Source organism: Vicugna pacos, chromosome 32 (genome assembly GCF_048564905.1).
Source record: "Vicugna pacos chromosome 32, VicPac4, whole genome shotgun sequence".
Taxonomy (NCBI): Eukaryota; Metazoa; Chordata; class Mammalia; order Artiodactyla; family Camelidae; genus Vicugna; species Vicugna pacos.
The window spans coordinates 17,126,695-17,148,338 of NC_133018.1; the positions used below are offsets into that span (position 1 = coordinate 17,126,695).

The 21,644-nt window shown below is 39.6% G+C and overlaps 2 protein-coding genes and 1 non-coding gene across 5 annotated transcripts in view; 2 read left to right on the top strand and 1 right to left on the bottom strand.

Annotated features, from left to right (window-relative positions):
* Positions 1-575: 575 nt before the first annotated feature.
* ERP29 (endoplasmic reticulum protein 29) lies at positions 576-8,836 on the bottom strand. Its single transcript, XM_006204829.4, has 3 exons — positions 8,526-8,836; positions 3,259-3,397; positions 576-1,400 (listed from the first exon to the last, which is right to left on the bottom strand). Exons 1-3 carry the CDS (start codon positions 8,667-8,669, stop codon positions 898-900), a joined length of 786 nt encoding a protein of 261 aa, XP_006204891.1. The 5' UTR covers positions 8,670-8,836; the 3' UTR covers positions 576-897.
* Positions 8,837-9,006: 170 nt separating this feature from the next.
* Positions 9,007-21,644, top strand: part of TMEM116 (transmembrane protein 116) — a 35,995-nt gene continuing 23,357 nt past the window's right edge. The window contains exons 1-3 of one of the 3 annotated variants that reach the window (XM_006204830.4): positions 9,007-9,151; positions 16,990-17,036; positions 17,977-18,040. In XM_006204830.4, the coding sequence (XP_006204892.1) occupies positions 17,023-17,036; positions 17,977-18,040 (78 nt within the window). In that variant the 5' untranslated portion in view covers positions 9,007-9,151; positions 16,990-17,022. Of the gene's footprint in view, positions 9,164-16,336; positions 16,426-16,989; positions 17,037-17,976; positions 18,041-21,644 lie in introns of those variants that run through there. The other 2 variants (XM_072952811.1, XM_015239635.3) reach the window with 2 other exon arrangements.
* LOC116276624 (U6 spliceosomal RNA) lies at positions 17,591-17,698 on the top strand. The gene has a single exon (XR_004186112.1). It is a non-coding gene; the product is annotated as a U6 spliceosomal RNA (small nuclear RNA).

Sequence of the window (21,644 nt, forward strand, 5' to 3'; positions counted from 1 at the left end):
AAATGGTTAAATAAGAAAGTGTGGATGTTACTGTGAAGCCTACCATTACAGGTAATTGTTCACTCTTAAGAGATCTGAAAGTCAGGACAGTGCTCTCCCTGCTCTGCTTTTTTAGTAGATGGTACTTACTGAGTGAATGACAGTGACAAAGTGACTTATATGGACAACGATCCCTTTTCAAAAAAACTTTCAAATTGGAAACCTCTTTAAAAAATCCAACTCTTGGAAAAAAACCTATGAGATTATATTGGTAAAAGTAAGAATTTGCTGTATTTATCTCATGGAGTATGGAAAATAACTATCCTGAGGTTAATTAATGTTGCAATTCAATTTTAAGGTCCAGAAGATGGACAGTGCATTTTACTACCCACAGTCAGTCCACTTGAATCTGAACACTAGTGGAAAGTAATAAAAGTAGGCCTTGAGCTGGGACTAGTTTCCACAGTGTTACCAGGAGAGTCTGTTTCCCTGGTAGAGTGGAGTCTATACCACCTTAGATTAAAAAATAAATTCAAAGGAGAAAGCAGGTCATAACCCAAAGTATAATTTGTAAAGGAAAACTGAATGGCTTCAGGTCCACTTAACCAAAACACAGAAACTTTAATTGGGTCAGAATTATATCTGTCAAGAACCTGGGCAGTACACTCTTCTTTACAGCACCAATTCCTTCTGAGGGGGTAGTTCTCAAGCCATCTGAGCAAGTGTTCCAGCTATACCTGGCCAGTTGCAGAGGTGTCCCAAGGATGGTCACGTCAGCATCTATATCTGGGCATACTCAGATTTCTGGCTTAGTGCCACTTTTCCTGTCACTCCCTTATATCCCAGGAGGGTCTCACAGCCAGCAGGTAACCTACTCCCCACCCCCACCCCCACCCCGGAAAACCCTGGAGTGCCTTTTTACAGCTCCTCCTTCTCAGCCCCCTTCTTCTGGAAGGCAGTCAAGATATTTAAGCTCTTCTGGAGCTCTTCCTTCTTCCCGTCGCTCATCTTGTTCTTCTCAATCAGCTTGGTGATCCGGGTCATCTCTAATGCTGGGAAGTCCTCACCTTGGTCTAAGATCTTTCCCATGATCTTTAGGTATTGCTCAGCCCACTTCTTCTCAGTCTCCTTCACACTAGTGAGGTTGTCCTGCCCCCACTTCAAGAGGGCCTGGCGGGCCTCCATGCCAGAGGCCTTGATGAACTCCCCAGCAAGGCTGTCATATGCAGGCAGGCAACCAGGCATACCTAGGTAGACCCCATGTCCTTTTAGCCAGCGCTGGATGGCTCCAACCTTAACTGCCCCACTGTACAGGATTGGGTTCTCAAAGTCCCCATCCTGGAAGAGGTAGAAGACGGGATAGTTCTCCTTGTTCAGCTTGTATTTCTCACTCAGCTCCATATTCAGCTTGTCACCGTAATCTATGAACAGAAACCAGAAATGAGGAGCAAGACCATGAGGAAGGCGGGGCAGGAGACTGCTATGAGGCCTATCAGAGCGGAGGGGAAGAATCTTCTTGGCTGTCTGAATTCCTCCTCTGCTACTTTCTAGCTGTGTGGCGTTAGTCAAGTCATTTAACCTCTGAACTTCATTTTCCTCATCTGAGAAAGGGGAATTCTGAATATTTATTGCATGCCTGCTATGTGCCAGGGACTGTACTAAGTGCTGGGGCTTAGCTGTGATTGAGAGTATTAAGCAATCTGACCTCAAGGGGCTTATACTCTTCGAAGGGTGAGGAGAGAAAATAATAAGCAAACAAATGAATGTAAGGGGTTGGTGCCCTGATGAAAATAAAACAGGGTGGTAAGACACAGTGACTGGCTAAGACTGCCCACTTCGGATGGTCATGGAAGGCCTCTCTGTGAAGATGACATGAGCTGAGGGACCTGAATTTGAAGCCAGACATGTGAAGATGTGCAAAGTTTGTCTCAGGCAGGAAGGATAGCAAGAGCAAAGAGCTCTGAGGCAGGAATGAGCCGGGTTGTATTTAAGGATTACAATGTGTGGTCTGGCTGGAGCTTAGTGAACACATGGTAAGTAACCAACGTCGTTCCTATATAAGGGCTGTTGGGATGACCCAGTGAGGGGAAATGTGCACTCAGCCTGGCAGAGTTAAGTGCTTAATACGTGGTAGCTGTTCGTATTTACCATGTCCTTCCCAACAGGCAGTAACAGCCCAAGGGCTGATACTGACGACTGGTTTCTTACACCTGGCCAAGAAGAAATGGCCAAAACCACTTATGACTGGGTAGTAGTATAGGAAGTGTGGGGTTCCAATCCCAGTTCTGTTACTTTAAACTCTGTAATCTTGAGCAAGTTACTCTAAGCATCTGTTTCTTCATTTGGGGGTCACAGAACTTCCTTCACAGAATTGTCACAAGGTTGACATACATGTAAAATACTTAGCACAGTGGTCTGGCACATAGTAAACATTTGAGAAATGCCAGTTATTATTATTATTATAGCCCCCAAAGAAGTGGACTCACAATTGAGTCAGAACTGACCGACTGCCCTGGAGGAGGGTGACAGCTATCTTCTACCCAGGGCTAGGCTCAGGAGCGTACTAGGGAACTGAGGCATCTCAGCTGGGAGGAAGCTGAGAAGGAAGAACCTACCTCATATAGGAACACACACTTAGGTGTTCTGAATAACCCTGTTTCTGCCCCACCGTCTTAGACAAGTCTTTTATGCTCCCTGAGCTTCAGTTTTCCTCAAGTATGAAATGGAGATAATGCATGTCGTTCCTCAGACAGGGTTCAGGTAAAGATAAAAAATGCAAAAATTATGCATATCTTTATAGACTCAAAAACCACTAAATGTTGGCAACTGTATATTAAAGTTGTCAAGATCACAGACAGCTGCCCTTGGTTTAATGGCAGCTCTGGTGGATTTGGGCTAAAGCCCAAACCTAACAGTTTTGGTATAAAAGGGCTGAAATGAAGATGGAAGAACTGACTGCACCCCCTCTGACCACAGTTCCCTGCAAGGAGAGCTCAAAGTTCTCACAGTAAGTTTGATGTCAGTGTGGGGTGGAGGGTGAAAGGTGGTGAATTCCCTTCCCTCAGGCACCTGCAAGACCAAGCTGAGGTTCTGTGGTCACTGAATTTGTTCAAGCTAAGCTTCCTATGGGTACCAGATTCCTTGAGAGGACACGACCCCATTTACACTCCTGTGTGTGGCTCAGACAGAAAGGCGCTAGGTATCCCCACTACAAGTAGGGAAATAATTCCTAATTTCCTCCCTCTCTGCCCTCCCCAGTTGTCCTGGACTTGTTCATACCTGAGATCCCCACCTCTGCCACCAAAAGATCATCACTGGAAGCCGAGTTTTCAGCCAGACGCTTGAACTCATCCTGCTTCTCACCGTAGGGGTACTGGGTGTCGAACTTCACCAAGACGAACTTGCTTTTGGGAATAACCTGAGGGCGTATAGAGCTGAGCAAGTGGGGGTTTCAGGGGCCTTTGGAGCTAATTCTCTTTCCCAAGGGACCCTTGTTTAAGAAACAGAGTGGAAACCAAGCCCACAAGGGAGACAAGCTCTTATACATGAATATTCATTCATTTACCCATAGATTCATTTAACAATTTTGTGGTGCCTGCTATGTCCTTGGTACCCCACCAGGTCCTTGCTCACATGAATCAAACTGTATGGAATAAACAAAACTCTAGATATATTAAGGCCTTTTCCTCCAGTGGCCCTTTTGGTAGGACTAAGGAGACACTACACACTATGCTGGCCCCTGTCATGCCCATCATCCCAGGGGGCCTTTCTCTGGCAATGGACCAGAAATCTGACCAAAACCAATCAACCAACCAACTATAAAGGAGTCAGCACCACGGAGGACACTTTGGCTAGGGAACCAAGAGTTTGAACTCTGCAATTTCAGGGCTCACAGGAAGTTGCTGAGAAGCCAGGCTTGGGACAATGTCCTCTCCCTAAACCACAGTTCCCTTTAGTTAGATCTCTAGGTCCTAAACTGTCAGGGTCAAGACAATTCAGTGGGATTTAGTACACTAACCATGCTGTGCAACCATCACAAATATCTAGTTCCAGAACATTTTCATGACCTGAAAAGGAACTACACACGTATCCACTAAGCAGTCATTCCCCAAGTCTCCTTCCCCTCAGCCCCTGGCAACCACTAATCTGCTGTCTATCTGTACGGATTTGTCTACTCTGATAGACTTATACAATATGTGACCTTTTGTGTCTGGCCTCTTTCACTTAGCATAATGTTTTTGAGATTTACTCATGTTGTAGCAGGCATCAGTAATTCACTCTTTTTTATGGCCAAAGAAATATTCCATTGTATGGATATATCATATTTTGTTTAGCCATTCATCAGTTGATGGGCATTTGGGTTGTTCCCACGTTTTGGTTAGTTGTGAATAGTGCTGTTATGAACATCTGTGTACAAGTTTTTCTTTGAACACCTGTTTTCATCTCTTTTGGGAACATACCTAAGAGTGGAATTGCACGGTCATACAGCAATTCTATGTTTAACTTATTCAAGAATTCCAAGGGCTTCATTTTGATGGTTTCTCCCAATGCACAGATTATTAAATAAAATTATTAGATAAACTGCTTCTGGTCACTAGCACTGCCTCCCCTGCTCCTACAATTTTTTATTTTTCTTTCTTTTTATATTTGTACATATATATTTATTAAAGTATAGTCAGTTTACAATGTTGTGTCAATTTCTGGTGTACAATTTGGAGAGGGTAATTAGATTTATTTATTATTGTTTTTTTTTATTTAACTGACGTGCTAGGGATCGAACCCATGACCTCGTGCATGCTAGGCATGTGCTCTACCACTGAGCTATATACCCTCCCCTATTTTTCTAATCAAAGTCATCACTGCCAGTTAGTTTTTCATTATAAACAATCATTGTCATAATTAAGTCAAGCTGACATTATTCCAGTTTTTGATATTCCTTGTTCCTTATTGTGTGTTGATGTCCATTTGATTTTGGGTTTTAAAAAATATTTTACAGTGTCTAGGGACACAAGGGAAGAAAAAGGGACAAGAACAGGTAATCTTTAAGTGGTCACTGACCCCAAAAAGTCTGAGCTCTGTAGGCCTAAAAAGCAGGGAAGACTTAAAAATATAAATCAGATCACATCCCTCTGGCCCATATGGCCTTATTTCAGTTCAACACAAAAACTTATTCCCACTTAGGGCTTTTTCATTTGCTGTCTCTGCTGGGTGGAGTGTCCCCTAGTTCTGTCCATGGTCGTCTTTTTATCAGTCAAAGCTCAGTTCGAATGTTCCCTTCTAATGGAGAGGCCTCTTCCACTCAAACCATCCCATACTGCCTCGTTTCCATCCTACTCTATCATGCTACCCTGTGCTACCTTCTTCACTGCATTAATCACTTTCTGAAATTCTTATTTGCTTGTTGTCAGTCCTCTCCACTAGAATATACACTTGTGAGAATAAGGACCTTGTCTGACCTGTTTTCTGCTCAGGCCCAATAGTGCCTGGCACACGGCAGATGCTCTGAAAGTATCTGATAAATGAAAAAAAGAAACTAGAGCAGGCTTTGGTAGCAGGTGCTACGTGTCCTGGGGAAAAATTTTTTTAAAAAGCATAATACAGAATAACCTACCTTCAAGGGGCCTACATTTATATTATGGAATAACATTAATAACCATACAGTGGTCTAACACTGAAATAGAATTGAGAGACCTTCATCTTTTACCTGTACCTTTCTAAGGCATCAGCAAAATGGTTTTGAATGGCAAACATCTGCACAATGAATTTTCTCTTGTTCTTTTACTCAATCTGTACCTCTTAGAAATCTCTATCCTTTCCTCATCCTTGAGGAATCAGCTCCACTATAACCTATATCTAGGCAGTTTACTTCTTCACTGTACAGATGAATTCATTATTCATTTATTCACTGAATAAAAAGGTACTGAGGAACTGTCATGTGCCAGGCACTCTTCTAGGTGAACATGGTAAAGAAAACAGACATGGTCTCTTATTTCTAGTGATGGTAAAGGGAAGAAACAAAAAAAGACATTGGAAATCACAGAAAGGCAAAGCACAGAACAAGGCCTCTGGATATGGTAATACTACGAAGCTCCTTTTTTGTTCAGTGGAAGAGAGGGAGACTTAGAATGGGACTGGAGAAAACATTTGCTCCTTCATTCAACAAGTTATTGAGCATCTTCTATGTAACAGGTAACCTGGTAGGTTGTGCACATGATCAGTGAACAAGCTAGACAAGGTAGTTCTTCATAAGCACATAATGTTCTAATGTGGGAGAAGATACAATAGATAAGAAAAAAAATCAGTGATGAGTGCTCTATAGAGAAATCAAATAGGGTAATGTGACTGGCACTTTAGGCTGGGGGAGGGGGAAATCTGAGAAGGTAACATTTAACCTAAGGCTGAAAGATGAGGAGCAACCAGCTTTTCAAAGACTGGGAAAAGAATGTTCTAGTTACAAGGAACTGCCAGTGCAAAGGGCCTAAGGCAGTAAGGAGCTCCAAATATCCAAAGGATGCAGGGCACGGCATGAGTGCCTGGAGCAGAGGGGACAAAGAGGAGAATTGGTTAGAAGAGGAGAGGGAAGTAAGGCTCAGATCCCGTAGGACTCAGGCTATTATGTGAATGGACGGAGAGGCTCAAGACTGAAAACAGGGAGACCAGGGAGAAGGCTACTCTAATGCTAGCCCCAGACTAGGGTGGTAGTTGTAAAGACGGAGACACACCAACTGATTAGGAAATACTTCTAACGTTACAGGGCAGAGTTTCCTCTAAGTCACACTTGGTCTGTGATGTTATCCCATTTCCATGTTTGGGTAGTAGGGGTTGTCAGGTTGCCAATAAAGACCCCCAAAGCATAGTGTGCTATGCCTGACAACCAACCAGCCATACCTACACTCTTAAATTCCCTAAACTTTTACTACTCAGCCATAAAAACCGACAACATAACGCCATTTGCAGCAACATGGCTGCTCCTGGAGAATGTCTTTCTAAGTGAAGTAAGCCAGAAAGAGAAAGAAAAATACCATATGAGATCGCTCATATGTGGAATCTAAAACAAACAAACAAACAGCATAAATACAGAACAGAAATAGACTCATAGACATAGAATACAGACTTGTGGTTGCCAAGGGGGTGGGGGGGTGGGAAGAGAGAGTCTGGGATTTCAAAATTGTAGAATAGATAAACAAGATTATACTGTATAGCACAGGGAAATATATTCAAGATAACAAGATAACTCACAAATCTAAGTATCAGAATACTGATCTGAGTTCTGCTGGACTAACTTGTAAATCTAAGTTAATTAGTGTTGGTTTGCTATTCATGTTTTTTTGCTAGCCAGCTGGATTTTCAAAGATATATATCTGGCTTTGGAATGTTGGTTTGCTGCCTCCCTGCCTCCACTTTTGCGATAATGATGCTGCTAAAGCTGTTCCATGCCTATTGGCCGAATACCCCAAGCTTGTACTTTACCCTATAAAACCTCACGCACACGTCTTGGAGGTGCTCAGAGCTTCAGAGCAGAAGCCCCTCTGAGCCCGCCGGTGTAATACATCTGAGTACTCCAGCCCTCCGAGTGGTGCTTGTTTCTTGGCTGGCCCGTCATTTCCGTAACACATGTATAATTGAAAAATTGTGCTCTACACTGGAATTTGAAACAACATTGTAAAATGATTATAAATCAATAAAAAATGTTAAAAAAAAGTTCCCAAACTTTGCCTTGAGGGAGCCACAGGTGCCAACTTCACGACAAGGAACCCTTTTGAAAATAGGAAGAGTTCAACCACTTGAGACGGATTTAGAGCTCCACTTCTTGATTTCACTTCCCAGCAATGGGTACAAATTAAACAATGAAATGACTGGCTCTCTCTCAACACTTGACTTGCTTGTCTCACAGGCGAAGTTAAAAAGGGTAAAGACACGTGCAAGATTAGGGAGTTGGGGCTGCATCCAGCCTTCAACATTTACCCACTCAAAGGTAGGGACGAATCCTGCCATATCTCGATCCAATTTTAACTGTCACCAGGCCCAAGACATTCACTACAGGGAGGGTGAAGGGAAGCTTACTCTTAACGCTTGCACTTTTTAAGGAGACGCAAAATATCTGGACAGTGGCTGCAATCCACGCCAAGGGAAGAGGGGCGCTGAAACGCCTGCTAACAAGCCGGGTTTCCACTCCCGCCCCACCTTCCGGGTCTCCTACTTGGAACTCGAGGATTGGATCTCGCCCGGCACCGCCCTCTTCCCGTAGGTGACGCGAAGGAGTACCCGGCTCCCTCGGCTGCCTCTCTGCAGTTCTTTTGCTAAAGAGGAAGCAAGTACAAGTACTGCAAAGGCAAGGGAGCGCGAGGACCCTGGATCACGAACGCTCCATGGTCATGAAATGACCTCGGCCCAGAGTCCACCAGCCCTAAAGGATGGTGGGAAGTCCTGGGACCGTCGCTACAGACCACCTCCTGCCAGCTCTCGGTCCCCAGCGTCCCCGACAGGCGCGCGTTCCCCTGGGCGCTCTGGCCGCACCTGCGCGCGATGTCCCCCCACACCATTACCTTGTAGAAAGTGATTGTATCCAGGGGAAGGGCGCCCTTGGTGTGCAGGCCGCTGCCGCCTTGCGGAGCGGAGAGCAGTAGGAGGAACAGGAGAAGGGGAAACAGTGGGGAGAGAGAAGCAGCGCGGGACATGGCGGCAGCCATAACGCCGGATTCAGGCAGTTAAGAGCTGGGAAGGCTGTAGTGGAGAAAGCGCGGAGTCGGGAGTCACGTGGCTAGGAGGGCCGACTCGGGTGCGCGCACGTGTACAGCCCTGCAGGCTCACGCCGGACTAGGGTGAGAGGGAGGGGCCACGTGAGGGGCGGGGAAATGGAGCTGTCGCGCGTGCGCACTCGGGGAAGCTCTTGCAGGCCTAGGGTGAGAAGGCGGGGACGCGTGGCGGGAGGGGGCTGCTGGGGGAGGAGGAGATGGAGGAGACTACCGCGCACGCGCACTGAGCGAGGCTTGCCCGCCGGCCCGCCCTTTTCCCGTCCTCCTCCGCGTGAGGAGCGGCGCGAAGCGCGTGCTCGGCGTCTTTCCAGGCTTTAGTTCGCTGCCTTTTCTCTTTCGATGTTGGGGAGACCAGTCGTCGTTTCTTCCTGCCTTTGGTTCGTCAGGCAGTCGGTTGGGACCTGCTGCTCCCTTCGGTTAGTCCGTCAGTGAGTCTGACTGTGCTACTACTCCTCACTCGGTTGGCCCAGTATTACCCTGTCAGTCATACTCCGCCCCCTTCCCTAGCCAGGACCCGAGTTGGTCATTAAGACTCGGCTTTTCGTCAACATGGCAGTCGGGGTCGTCCTGCCCCCGCCCATTCCGATATGAGGCCTACTCAGTGGTGAATGCCTCACCAGGGAGACGCCAGGCTCCTATAAAAACCGGCTTGCCAGAAGGCGGAGTACCCGTCTAGCTATGTCCTAGGCTACCTGAAGTTTTTTTTGTCTTTGTTTTTTTTTTGTAAGTCTTAGTAATTTTAGTCAACAGGTGTTTGTTGAGGGTATGGTTTTCCCTGCGGGAATACAGAATCGAGATGAACGAGACAAGGCTCTGTACCCACGAAGCACGGTGATGGGGGAGGAGGAGACGTAGGAACAGTGATATAACCATTACAGTGGAATTGGTAGGAAATAAGAATATATTACAGCCTCTTGAAAGCACAGATGGAGAGTCAGTCCTGCTCTGGAATGTTGGGGAAAGTTATAGACAGGAGATGACTTGAATGGGATCTTGAAGAAGAGGCATTTACAAGGCAAACACCAAGGGAAATTTCTAGCTGGGGGAGAAAGCATGGTGAATCTGTGAGGGTAAACTGGGGCACGTTGTAAAGGGTGTCATCAAGCTAAAGGGTTTGGAGCCACCAGAGGTTTTAACCAGGAAAATGATGTTAGATTTGCTGTCACTCAAGAATAAACGGGATGGATTGGAAGGGAGAATGCTGAAATTAGGGAGGTTGATTGCAGTAGTCTAGGTAGGAGGGGTTAAGGGCCTGTAATATGACCTACTAGTAGAGATTAAGAGGTAAGGATGGAATTGAGAAACTTTCATAGGGTAGAATTCACAAGTCTTGATGAACAAGTGGTTGTGAAGGTAAGAGAATAAATGATATAGTGCATTTTAAGGGGCTTAGCACCAAATTAGCCACTACATGTGTCAGATAAATGTGTGTGTGTGTATAAAATCATCAATGATAACAGGATCCAGAAAACGAATATATGTATGTATATTCATGGCTAGGACATTGTACTTTACACCAAAAATTGTAACTGTACTTCAATAAAAAATAAAAAATAAAGTTTGTAAAAAAAATAATAAAACAGTTCAATTAAACTGAAAAAAAAAAGAACAGGATCCAATCTTGGGCAGCCAGTTTGGATAGAAATTTTGAGAGAGAGTCTAATATATGTGTGTGTGTTGGAGAGGGTCAGAAAAATTTATTTTGAGTTTGCCCTATTGAAGTATTAAAATTTTATTTACTTGTGACTCATTTTAGAGCCACACAAACAAATGATAGAAGTTAGAGGAGTGGATAAATACTGTGAACTAGGATAGTTAAAGAAGGCTTCATGTAGGAAGTGGAAATGGAATTAAGCTTTGGAAGGAAGAACATTTTAGGTGGAGAACAAGAGAAGAAGGGGCAGAAATGGAAATGAGTATGATGTTTTGGGGGATGACTGGCTTGGCTTGAGAAAGTTCTCAGAACTGTAGGTAGTAAGACCGTTTTAAGCTCAGGTAGGGGAGAATCTTGAAAATCAAAGTAAGAAATTTCCATTTTGTCCTGTAGTCAGTAAGGAGCTGTTACCCACTTCTGAGTATATAAATGCTTTAAATTAGAATGATTGATTGGAAGTGACTTTCTAGTCATGACTAGACTAGTTCAGAAGTAGGTTTTGAAAAAAGTGAAGGAAGTGGATTGGTTGGAGAGGGAAGGGAAATATTGGTACTTTGCCATGAATTGCAAAAGTACAGTAATTGTTTCAGTGCTGCCTTTTAATAGTGCCCTGGTCCCAGTCAGTTCCCTCATGATGTAATTAGGTTCTTGGCTTCAGGACCTTGACAACAGTCCACATACGTAAGCCAAGTATAACCCTCCATATTTAGGAAGTCAAAATCCCACAATTGATACTGTTGTAGAAAATCAAAAGGTTCACGCTGAGTATTATATGGCAGAAGGGAGGAGGAAGCGTCAAGTCATGTTACTTGAGTGTGCACATGACTCAGCGTACCGCTGGAGTAAGGAGGAAGGAAAATGGCATGGTCTGCCAGAACAACTAATATATAAATTCTCCTATGTTTTTTCTAACGTCAGCAAGCCAGTGAGCCCCCAGAATTACAGACATCTTTGCTATTTCTCATATTCACAAGGCATGTTCCTGCCTCAGAGCCTTTCTACTGGCTTTCTCCTAGAACACTTTTCTTCAAGCTATTCATATGGCTGGCTCCTTCATTTCCCTCAAGTCTTTGCTCAGATGTCAGTATTCTAAGATCTACCCTGACCATCCTTAAAATAAAATTGCTCCTCCTTGATGCCTCCCTGCTTTCCAGCTCCCCTTTCTCTGTCATTTTTCCTCCATAGCATTCTTTAACTTAACATACTGTATAATTTGCTTTTTTTTTCCTTACTGTTTCTTATGAGGGAAGGGTTTGTTTTTGTTTTGTCTGTTTGGTTCACTGTTACAGCCCCAGAACCTAGAATGGTAGCTGGCACATGGTATATGCTCAGTAAATATATGTGCAGTGAATACATGAATCATGTCAATGACAGAAATATTATGTGGCTGTCTCTCAAAATTCCATTGGTCCTTTCTGCATTCTCTTCTTAGATCACATATTATTCTTTGGAGCTATCCTATCCCTCAGAGCTAATTGTTTTTCCCCTGCAAGGTTTTGTTGATGTTAACACTAGTTGTTTTGACGTAGATGTCTCAATGAATACTTAAAGCAGATTTCATGTTAAATAATTATTATAGAAGGAAGATTTACTCCACAGTATGATTTTCTGCAAGCCCCATCCTCCTTTAAGAAGCCTTTCAATATTTAGTAACTATTTACTGAACATTTTTTATGTGCCACACAATCTTCTGGGGGCAAGGCTTACACTGTTGAACAAAATAGATATGCTTACTTCAGTCCTAGTGGGGAGACCAACATTAAATACTTATACAAATAAATATCTAATTAGAAATTGTGATAATTTCTAAGAAAGACAAGTTGAGGGCCTATGAAAGAATATGATGGAGGATTAACTTGTATTGGGGTGCATGGACAACTTCTACAAACAAGCATATTTAAGTTGATATAAGACCTAAAGCATGACTAGGATTCAGCTCTCAAGGAACTTAGACTCAAATGATGAGACAGACATTAAATAATTACACAAATAAATTTAAATTGTAGATTACTATGTATAATGAAGCATTTTAGGAAAATAAAACTATGGGCAAAGGTTCTAGGAGGAAAAAGCTTGAAATGTCCATCATGAAAGAAATTGTTGGGTAAAGTATCTTATGTGGAATATTATACAGCTAACAAAAAGGATTAGAAGAATTTGTATTAAGGTGGAGATATATCCATGAAATAATTGGTGAGAAAAGCAATGTATACAGAAATATATGATACGATTTTAAAAACCTACCACTGTAATAACGCCCATACATGTGTATATGTATTTAGGTATATTTTAATGAGCACAGAGAAAGATGTAGAGAAATATACCAGGCTTTTTGCATTAGTTACAGTGTAGGGGAGGGGAGAGAGGGTAAATTGGACTCTAACAAAAGGAAAAAAAGATTACTATGGAATAATGTTGAGCAAAAAATGTAGAATATAAAACACTAGCTGTAGAATTATTACAAACATGTAAAAATTCAACACAATAAGGATAAAGACTTAGAGTAACAACAATAAATACAACTTCATTTTGATGAGATTGCAGCAAACTTTTAGATTTTATAATTTTAGACTTCTTATTTTAATATTGTTTTTTCAATGAAGTACTGTTAAAAACCTCACAGACATTTTAACATCCAGCGATCAGATCATTTCAGCAGACTAGTTTTTCTTTCTTCTTTTGTCACACTTTCAATCATGTTATTTTGTCTTATTTTATGTACTGTTGTAAGCTACCTGATATATTATCTAGGTCAAAGTGGGATGTAAAGAAGTAAATAAAAGTTCTCTCTTACAATGTTTGTTTTACACTTTTCATTCTAAATATTACTGTTTTCAGTAGGAAAGTCAAGATATGTTATTCATTAATCATTATACCATGAATTTCAGCAGTGGGACATTTCCTTACTTTTGTTCCAAACTTCCATTTTTTGGGTAACAGCTTTATTGTGATATAACTTACCTGCCATACAATTAATCCTTTTAAAGTATAAAATTCAGTGGTTTTCAGAATATTCAGAGTGCAACCATCACTGCTAATTTTAGAATATTTTTGTCACTCTAAAAAGAAGCCTGTGCCCATTAACAGTCACTCCCCATTCCCTCCCAAACTACCTTTCTAGCCCTAGGCAACTACTGATCTACTTTGTCGCTATAAATTTGCCTGTTTTGGACATTTTGTATGAATGGAATCATAAAATATGTTGTCTTTTGTGACTAGCTTTTTCATTTAGCATGTTTTCAAGGTTTATCCATGTTGTAGCATGTGTCAGTACTTCTTTTAAGTGCTGCATAATATTTCACTGTACCAATATAGTACATTTTATTTCTCTGTTCACCAGTTGATGGACATCTGTGTTGGTTTCTACCTTTTTTCTATTATGTGTAACACTGTAATGAACATTTGCGTGGACATGTTTTAATCTCGAGTATATACCTAGAAGTAGAACTGGATTTATACCAAGGAGCTGAGTTATAGGATATGTTTAACCTTTTGTGGAACTGACGAAGTGGCTGCAATATTTTATATCCCCACCAGCTGTGTATGAGGATTCCTATTTCTCCACATCTTCATCCATTGCTGTTGTCTTTTTATTATGGCCATCCTAGTAGGTGTGAAATATCAACTCGTGATTTTAATTTGTATTTCCCTGGTGGCTTATGATGTTGATCATCTTTCCGCATGTTTATTAGTTGTTTGTATAGTCTTTGGTAGAAATTTCTAATTTAAAACCCTTGCCCATTTCTAAATTGGATTGTATTTTTATTACTAACTTGTAGGAGTTCTCTATATAGTCTGTGTACAAATCCCTTATTAGATATATGGTTTACAAATATTTTCTGTTTTACGGGGTTGTCTTTTCACTTTCTTGATAGTATCCTTTGAAGCACTAAAGTTTCTAATTTTTAAGAACAATTTATGTATTTTTTCTCTTGTTGCTTATGATTTGTTGTCATATCTAAGAAGCAATTGCTTAGTAAAAGAACTCTCTTGATGTCACATTACTTTTTTAAATTACCTTTCCCTATTTTCCCTTTAACCAGCTCCCTGTTAAAGTACTGTAGGTGTTAAGAGTGAGAACTATGATCAAACTGAGTTTGAATGTTGGTGTTACAACTTGATAATTCTGTAACCATGGGAAATGACTTCTTTAAGCCTCAGTTCCTTCATCTGTAAAATAGGAATAATATGACTTCTTACCTCAAAGGTTGTGTTGAGAATTAAAATGCTTACATAGAAAGCACTTGCTAATTGGTAGGTATTCTTACTAGAAATTTTCTTTAAGTACTATTTTTGCTTAACTAAAATACTTTACTAGGTAGGTGTTTTTCTTGACTTTGTATCCACTGCAGTAACTTGCTCATGGTAGAAGTTTAATGAATATCTGTTAACTTAAATTGTTTTGTAATATATGGTAGTAACCCATTACATTAAATGAGAGCTGGGATGTGTTTTAACTTGCTAAGGAGATAGGTAAAAAGAGAAGGGGAAGCTGAAAATAAGTATCACCCAGTTCATCATTTGGGCTTAGTTTAGCCCTTGTAGAAAAGGAACATGGGAGGATTATGTTTCCAAAGACATTTCAAAGGGGAACCATGCTAAATATACAGAAGGCAGGGGATTAATTTAGAGAGAAAAATGGAAAAGTAAATCCCTAAATGTTGATGGGTGGCATAAGATATTTTAGAAGAGATGCCAAAAGAGAAAAGTTCTCCTGTCAAGAGCAGAAGCAGACTGATTTGCTGTGGCTGTTTTCTGAACAATTTGAGATTTGTTCTTAACTGAGACAAGAACCCTTTGTCCCAAACCATTCTCTTATGATTTGGTGAGACTGTCATTAGTCCCCTCACCCTTATTAGACAGATACATGATTAGAGGCCTCAGAACACTCCCTAAGATCTTATGGTAGGAATTTCTGATCCAGAAATGTACTGGTAATTTAATTTGTTTCCCTCATAATTTAAGCAAAGTGATTAGAGCCTACTTCCACTTAGCAATGTCCTATCTTCTACTCCATGGTATTCTTAATTTCATATGAATAAATGAGTAATATATTTAAGTTACTCAACCCATGCAAATGATATGATTTATGTTATAAATAAATATTTGTAAAATATATGACGGTATGTTTAGATGAAAGGTAAATGTTTACATAAATGAAATGTTCTTCCTTCTGCTTTCTCTCTCCGCCAGTCTTTTTCTAAATTTTAGCAGTTCTTCCAGATAATGTTCAAATGTCAATCAGTGTATATTATTTCTATGTGCAGATTATTTGAGATTTTTGGTATTCAAGCTGTTTTTCTCTACTGTATTATAAGCTCCTAGAAGTCTGGGTCTGTGTCTTATTTGTCTTTATATTTTCCATAACATAGTTTTACACAAAGTTGATATATAAAGATTAGTATTAAATGAATTGTGTAATTTAGTAATATAATTATATTTCTGGTGAGAATTTTTGGTACAGAATATTTAAGAAGATGTTACTATTAAATAAATGTGAGACATTAATAATCCCTTCTCATATCTTTCCTAGGTATTACTAAAAGCTTATTGAGTGAATATGCAGTCTGTCTTCCCCAACACAGGCTTTTGTCCCTAAATAAGGGCAAGTTTTAAACAGACCTCTTTTATTCCCCATCTTTCTCTCCTTTTTTCTATTCCATTTCTCTCTTACAGCTCTGTTTATCTTTTCACGATGACTCATTCTCTCTACTTCTTATTATTCCTACCTCTTGGCCCTTCTTACAATTCCTAATGCTTTTTAGAACTTTGTTTCCTTGTCACCTGCTCTTTCTATTTTTGTTCTTTTTGCTTGGCTTTCTCCTCCACTTGTCGCCACCTTCTCTCCTTGCGCTCAAGGTACAGGGCAGGAGTGGGTAAGGAGGAGCTCAGCTGAGCTAGGGGTGGAGCCACCTGTTCACCGCTTGGAATTCAGAACCTGACGGAGAAGGATCTGGCTGCTTAAATTTAGCCGAGGCTGAAATCCGTATGGCCTTCCTACTGAAGGCTAACACTTTGGAGGGCAATTGGGACTTGGTGAGATTAGGAACTGCCCCTCTTCTTTTTTTTTTGCTCTCCCTTTCCTCCTTCCTGTTCTGTATTTTTCACTCACAGTGTCTATCTCCATACTATTAACTTTTCTTTCCTTTTCCCTGTTGCTTACTATTCAGTTTTTTTCTCTGTCTAGCTCTGTGTCAGTCAACTTTATTTAGTATTTGTCTTTTCTGTTACCCATTCTTCCTACATATGTTTGCTCTCTCTCAAAACTTAACTTTTTCTACCTCTTCTCCATTTTATTCTTCCCTGTATTAAATTTCTTATCCAACTCTCTTTTTTTCATTCGGTCATTTTCTGTCCACCTCTCTATTCTCTTTATCTTACGGTTTTCCAGAGATGTAGCCGTGAGAAGGGTAAAAAGGCCACCTTGTCTTTCTAGGGGCCTATTCAGCCTTTCTACTCATTCTCAAACTTGTAGTGTGTTTTGATTAGGCACTGAAGAAGAGTTTGCACTCTGTACAGATAGTTAATAAACAGTGAAATTAGAGTAAAGTTGGATATTAAATTTCAAAGCTTAATTTTATACTTACTTTCTCTATTTAGCTTTTTACTGCAATACAGTGGATACAATTTGTTATGGCAACTCTGAGGTAAGTTTATTTAATCTCATGTAATGTGACTAAACTAGTATAAGCAAAGCTGGAGAATCTTGAAGTCTTTATATTTTCCCCTGGGGATTTGCTTTTACTCTTTAGCTAGAGAAAAATACTTTTCTTTACCATGTTGATATTTTCTTTTTTTTTTAAGTTGAAGTATAGTTAGTTTACGATGTTGTGTCAGTTTCTGGTGTATTTCATCTTTCAGTCATACATATATTCCTTTTCATATTCTTTTTCATTTTAGGTTACTATAAGATATTGAATATAGTTCCCTGTGCTATACAGTAAAAACTTGTTTATCTATTTTATATATGGTAGTTAATATCTGCAAATCTCGAACTCCCAGTTTATCCCTTCCTACCCTCCTTCCCCCTGGTAACCATAGGTTTGTTTTCTATGTCTGTGAGTTTGCATATTGATATTTACTGATTAATAAAATGTAATAACATCAACAGTAATAATAACAAAAAATAGATTGAAGGATAACCTCTAAAAATCAAAGGACAACTGGGTCAACAGGATTAATTTGCAAAATCAGTTGCAAAGTACTCACTTTGGCAGCACATATACTAAAAATTGTAATAATACACAGAAGATTAGCATGGCCCCTGCTCAAGGATGACACAAAAATTTGTGAAGCATTCCATATATTTTTATCATTGTATTTGGGGGGGGAAGATTACTAGGTCTATTTACTTATTATTAGTTTTTTTTTTTTTAATGGAGATACTGGGGATTGAATCCAGGCCCTTGTGCATGCTAAGCCTGCACTCTACCCCTTGAGGTCTACCCTCCCCCCATATATTTTCAAAACATATGTGCAATCTATTTTATATCAATAATATGTCAGTAAAGCTGTAAAAAAAAATCAGTAGCAAAAAAGGAGGAGCCCCAATTGTCCTATTTAATGATAGTCTTTTATTTCTGTCAGTGTTATAGGTTCAAGTTCACTTATTGCCTATGCTGTATTCCAGAATATACAGAAATCTCCAGAGGTGAGCAATCTCTTTTTTGTTGGATTTGAACTTTTAGTTACTTAGTCTTTGAAATAAATAAGAGAGGTGTCATCTATAAATGATGGATTAATTCTATGAATTGCTTGTAAATTTGTCATTGTAATACACTGAGATATTTTAGTTACTGCCAATAGATCTCTTTTCTTGTAGGTAATTATTTTAACTATTACTTTGAATACTGAGGGATTGACTAAATGTGGATTAGTGGATAAATGTAGATTTTTTTGGTATGCATTAATTATTACAGTTAAGGAAATGGGGTGTTGTTTGAAGCCTGTATTCACTCTAACCATGGTAGGGTCCTGCCTAGAAGTAAATTTTCTGATGTTGATATCTTGGTAAAATTGCTAGTGGAGCTAGAAATAGTTTAAAGACAGCTATACGGAAGATATTTATTTTGCTGTTCTGGCCCTCTAGGCAATCACAGTTTAATGGTGAAAATAGAGTAAAAATACACCCTATGTAAAACTATTCATACCAGAAAAATCTCGTCAAAAACCTTCCTTTTTGCTCTCCTGCCTGAGCAGTGTTCAAAAACAAAACTCTTCCTTTTATTGACATGTAAGTGATAAATAAAGATTGTATATATATATTTTAAAACACCCAATCAAAACCAACTAAATAAACCTTCCTGATCAAGAGAGAACTCGGAAAAGTGATGAATTTGCTAAGCTCGATAAAGATTTTAAGAGAAATGTTAACAACTGTTTTTCTAACTAGGCCAAGTGTTGCAAAATTAAGCAAAATGTAGTTCAGGACATGTATGGGAAAGCTTTTATAATGTGGAAAATGTCATTGGGTTTTATTGGGCCCACTTTAACTCTGTATGTTGGACACTTACTGTGTTTCAACTGCTTTGAATGTTTTACAAACTTTATTTTATTGATCCTCATCATTCTCCTATGAGAAGGATGGTATCAGCCTCACTTTACAGATGAGGAAATTGAGGCTCAAAGTCATGAAATAACTTGTTCAAGTTACACAGTAAGTAACAAAGCAGAGATTTTCAAAAGTCCAACTCTTAACCACAGCCCCCCTTCAAATTAAACACAGTTTTAAGTATTTATTATATTCTAGGCACATGTGCCCAATGTTTAAAATACATTTTTCATTTAATCCTTAAAGTAATTCTGTGAGGTAGATATTATTAGTCTGATATTATATGTGGGTAAATGGAATCCTAGTAAAGTTGAGAGACTTTCCTAAGGTCTTATAGCTAGTAAATGTTTGAACTAGAATTTGAGTGCAGACTTGTCTTGTTTCAAAGTCTCTCCCCACATACACTTTTAAACCACTGAAATATAATACCTAATGAAAAGAGAATTTTGCATTTCAGAGGTAGAATATGACTATGTAAGTAAAACTAGGAAGTAGAAGTCTTGATACCGTATTGTCATTGCCAGCCAAAGTAATCTTAGGTCATACATCCTCTGATGATTCAGATTTCCCTAACATTTGTTTCCTGAATGTTTGCTGAAATTTGAGTTCATATGTGATTAAGTTAATGAAGTATGAGCTACACAGTGGATGGAGGTACACAGAGATTCTCAGTCTCAGCATTGTTGATCTTTTGGGTTAGATGGTAATTTGTTGTGGGTGGCTGTGCTGCATCTTAGAATGTTTAGCAGACTTTACGCATTAGATGTAGTAGCAATCCACCCTCCTCACGCAGTTGTGACAACCAAAAATATCTTCAAATATTGCCAGTTGTCCCCTGGGAGAGGCAAAGTCACTCCTAGTTAAGAACCACTGCTGTAGGGTGACCTATGGCCTGACAGTAAGTTAGAGCCTTATAAGGATGTGGTCTAAGATAAGGGGTCTAGTTTGGCCTTGGATGTGACTTTTAATTTCTCTGGCTTCAGTCCTCTTACCTTTCACATAACCAGAGCCTAAAGGACTTAATAATCATTAGTTCAGTGGTTCCTGCACATTGTTTTCTTGGCCTAAGGAAGATTCCAATTTTTCCATCTTAAAAATGTCAGCTGTACTCCCTGTTTTCTTTTATTTCTTCATCAAATAGCATATTTAATAGCAAGAACTCATGGAAGGCATAATCCGAAAAAGGCAAAAATTATTAAATTAATGATTATAGTAGATTGGAGAAATCCATGGAAAATCTTTGAGGGAACTAGCTGATTAGACGGTAACTCAGTGAGGCAACTTAAAGAGAAAAGAAAGTGGCCCAGGCCAGCCAGTGTTAAAAAACAAACAAAAACCCCCCCAAAAACCCAAAACAACTTGAGGCAGATATACTTGACTGCACTTGTGTGACATGTGACTTCATTTCCTCGTGGAGGGCACTTTTTTTTTAAACTGGAGGTACTGAGGATTGAACCCAGGACCTCCTACATGCTAAGCATGCACTCTACCACTGAGCTATACCCTCTCCACCTAGGTCACTTTTGATATTTTTTTGTAACTTGAGTTCACTTGAATAGAAATATTGGGAAGTAGGGTTTTGAAAGAGTATTAACATGAGTTATTTTAGGTCTTTCACTTTACCAGGATACCTGGACCCAGAACCTCCCTAGGGAAAGTCTTTTATACAGTGTGTTCTGCCCTTGCACCTTATTTTGCTCTTGATTTAAATTAGACAAGTGCAAATATATATGTTTTTTTAAAGAGTTTTTGCTTTCATATTAAGGGCCATATCTTAAGCGTTTTCATGTCTTTCGTATTACCAAACACTGTGCTTATTATATTTTTCTTAATACATGGTCTGTATCATACTTTTCTTTGTATTACCTTTGACGTATTGTCTTACTAAACATAGAAGGGATGAAATCTTTTTTAATTTCCTTAATAGGTGCTCAGTTAAGTTTTGTTGTTTAATTGATTTTATCTCCTTTGAAAAACTCATGATTTTTCAGCTATGAGTAAAAGTATATAAACTTCTTTTTATTCTTCATTTCCCTGCCAAAAACTTTAGGTATGTTTTAATGGCCAACAGCTCCCTATATATAATAAGGCTGTTTCTTGAATCAATGATGATAATTATGTTTTTGCTCACGAAAGTTGCTTAGCTGCCTTTCCGCTCAAGAGTTTTGTATTCAGTTTTAATTTTTTAACCATTAACAGTTACAGACTTGTAGTGGGTCATAGGCCAGTACAGTCTATAAATATGCCACCTGGCTGGAACTTTAACAGGCTTACCTGGAGCAAAGGATATATAAGGTTAAAATATATATGTATGGTTAATTATATTTGATATCTAGTAAATACAGTTTTAAATATTATTTCACTTGTTTTTGTTTGTGGTAGCCAAAGCAATGTGACCATTTACTCCTATTGGCAAGGTATTAGCATCTTAACTTTCCTTTCATTTGGAAGAAAGATATGAGAAAAATTCCCTTTTATACAAGTGAGAAGATTAGTTCTTATATTAGTATCTGATGATATATCTCTTATATATTGTGAGATATATCAGACATGATTTGGAATGCAAAAAACAAGTACTATATAATGAATGATTATAAATAAAAACTAGGGACAAGAAATAGAAATTGCCTGTATCCCCAATCATTCCTACTGTGTTCCTTCCCAGTCACAACCCTCCCCCTCACCTCTACAGGTAACCACTATC